This window comes from Panthera pardus, unplaced genomic scaffold (genome assembly GCF_024362965.1).
Source record: "Panthera pardus isolate Hobbes unplaced genomic scaffold, ASM2436296v1 HiC_scaffold_2, whole genome shotgun sequence".
Taxonomy (NCBI): Eukaryota; Metazoa; Chordata; class Mammalia; order Carnivora; family Felidae; genus Panthera; species Panthera pardus.
This window is the reverse complement of record NW_026526765.1, coordinates 7559662-7561998: the sequence shown is the minus strand read 5'-3', so window position 1 is coordinate 7561998 and position 2337 is coordinate 7559662. Positions and strand designations below refer to the sequence as shown.

General features: G+C 43.9%; 1 protein-coding gene across 1 annotated transcript; it reads left to right on the top strand.

Moving 5' to 3' along the window:
- Positions 1–1170: 1170 nt before the first annotated feature.
- On the top strand, positions 1171–2067 carry TAS2R1 (taste 2 receptor member 1). Its single transcript, XM_019450648.2, has one exon. The coding sequence runs from the start codon at positions 1171–1173 to the stop codon at positions 2065–2067; it is 897 nt and encodes a 298-aa protein (XP_019306193.1).
- Positions 2068–2337: the final 270 nt, after the last annotated feature.

Here is a 2337-nt window from a genome sequence, read left to right as displayed (position 1 = left end):
ATTCCCTTTCGTCCCCTCGATATCTAGGACCGTGGCGTTCCACTGGAAAATGTCTTGCCGCCCAGGGAGCATTTGGCAATGTCTGGAAATGCCGCTGGTTGCCTAGAGAGTGGGGTGTGCTGCTGGCATTGGCTGGCAGACGCATCTTACAGCACACGGGCTATGCCCCTCGCCAACAAAGAACCATCCAACCCGCGATGTCAATAGTGTGGAGATTGAGAGGACCTGCCTTAGTGTAACACCTGGTACGGGAGGCATGTTAATAAATGCTGATTTAATTTCTCCAAAAATAGTCTGTTCGACAATTAGAACAGCAAACTGAATCGGGTACTCTTTTCCTAAATGACTTTTCCCCTGGAACAACCAGATCATGTCATAAAAACCTCATAGTTTTGGATAAAAAAACAAAACAGGGAAAAGGTTTCCAACCCTATGTTATCCTGCAGATGGGTACGGGTATGAATGGTTCTAAGTGATTCTCTCAGTGGTACATTGCCTTCCTTTAGGCTTTTGACTGATTGTATACACATATGGGTACACCTAATTCCTTTGTCTCTATGTTTTTTGACACTTTCTGTTTATCCCATATATTATATAACTGCTTTACATTTTCAGTGGTCCTGAATCATTGAGCCATTGCATATTGGATAACTACTACTCAGGAGTCCTATGTGCTGACCACTCTGCATCATTATAGCAGAAGTGATCATCTCAGAGTCATGTCTTTTTAAAGAATGCCCCGCTAACACGAAGCAGAATTACACCTGCAGGCACAATTCAATATTCATGGTGGAGGTGAAGGATTGAGGAGTTTCCACTGATTATGTGGTACGGGAGCCCTTCTCCCAGCCCTGAAGGTGTCTGATTCCACTATTTGCTTGTGACGACGTCCGAAGCTAAGTAGATCTGGAAAATGCAAAAGCTATCGCCAAGAAGCAAATTATTGCTGGAGTATCTCTTTCTTATTTGACTGGCTCGGAACCAAATTGAGAAAACGGTGATATAAACAAACGTATGCCACCTTCCTGTCCCATTGCCTTTTTTGTCAGTCATGTTCCCCAAAGGGTTTCTAGTCTAGTTGAAGAAAAATAGAAAACTAGAATAATCTACACTGTCCAAAAATCTATAAATACATCAGTTTTTAAAGTAACCGATTTTTTTCTTCTCAGAATGCTAGACTTTTACCTCATTATCCATTTTCTTCTTCCAGTGATACAATGTCTCATAGGAGTTTTAGCAAATGGCATCATTGTGATTGTGAATGGCATTGAGTTGATCAAGCAGAGAAAGATGATTCCGTTGGATCTCCTTCTTTCCTGCCTGGCGATTTCCAGGATTTGTCTGCAGTCATTTATCTTCTACATTAATCTGGTTACTCTCTCCTTGATCGACTTCCTTCCACTTGTTAAGAATTTTGCGGTATTCATGTTTGTAAATGAAATGGGACTTTGGCTGGCCACATGGCTCGGCGTTTTCTACTGCGCCAAGATCTCCCCCATCGCTCACCCACTCTTCTTCTGGTTGAAGATGAGGATATCCAAGTTGGTGCCATGGCTGATCATCGGGTCTCTGCTTTTTGCCTCCGTCCCTTTGGTTTTCTACAGCAAGCATACGTGGGTTCTTTCCCAAGAAGGCTTGTTGAGACTTTTCTCCCCAAATGCAACAACTCAAATCAAAGAAACATCTGATTTACAGATTGTCTTTCTTGCTAGGTTTTCACCGCCGTTCGTTATCTTCCTCATTTCTACTCTGCTCCTGGTGTTTTCTCTGGGGAGACATACCTGGCAGATGAGAAACACAGCGACGGGCACCAGGGACGGTAGCACAGGTGTCCATGTGAGTGCGCTTCTGTCCATTCTGTCCTTCTTGGTCCTCTATCTCTCCCACTACATGACGGCTGCTTTGCTCTCTTCTCACATTTTTGAGCTCAGAAGCTTCATGTTTCTGTTCTGTATCTTGGTGTTTGGGTCCTACCCTTCGGGACACTCTATTATCTTAATTTCGGGAAATCCTAAACTGAAACAAAACGCGAAGAAGTTCCTCCTCCATGGGCAGTGCTGCCAGTGAGAGAGAACTTTGGTCCATTCGGAGAACTGGCAGTTCCACGAGCTGACGATGCCTGCCATACCTTCTTGAGTCAAACAAAGCAGTCTGCTCACAATTACACAAAGCTTGGACTGTTTGTCTAACCTGAGGCATTTTTATGGCTTTGCCCCTTTTTCAAAGGGTTATATTGATTTTCAGAGCCCAACGCACACTGGCGGATCGCATCAATGTCAATACCCTCATTGTGATACTGTACTATCAGGGTGCAAGATGTTGCCTGATTGGGAAAGA

Coding starts and splice junctions, on each gene's coding strand:
- TAS2R1 (XM_019450648.2), top strand. CDS start 1,171: ATGCTAGACTTTTACCTCATTATCCATTTTCTTCTTCCAGTGATACAA.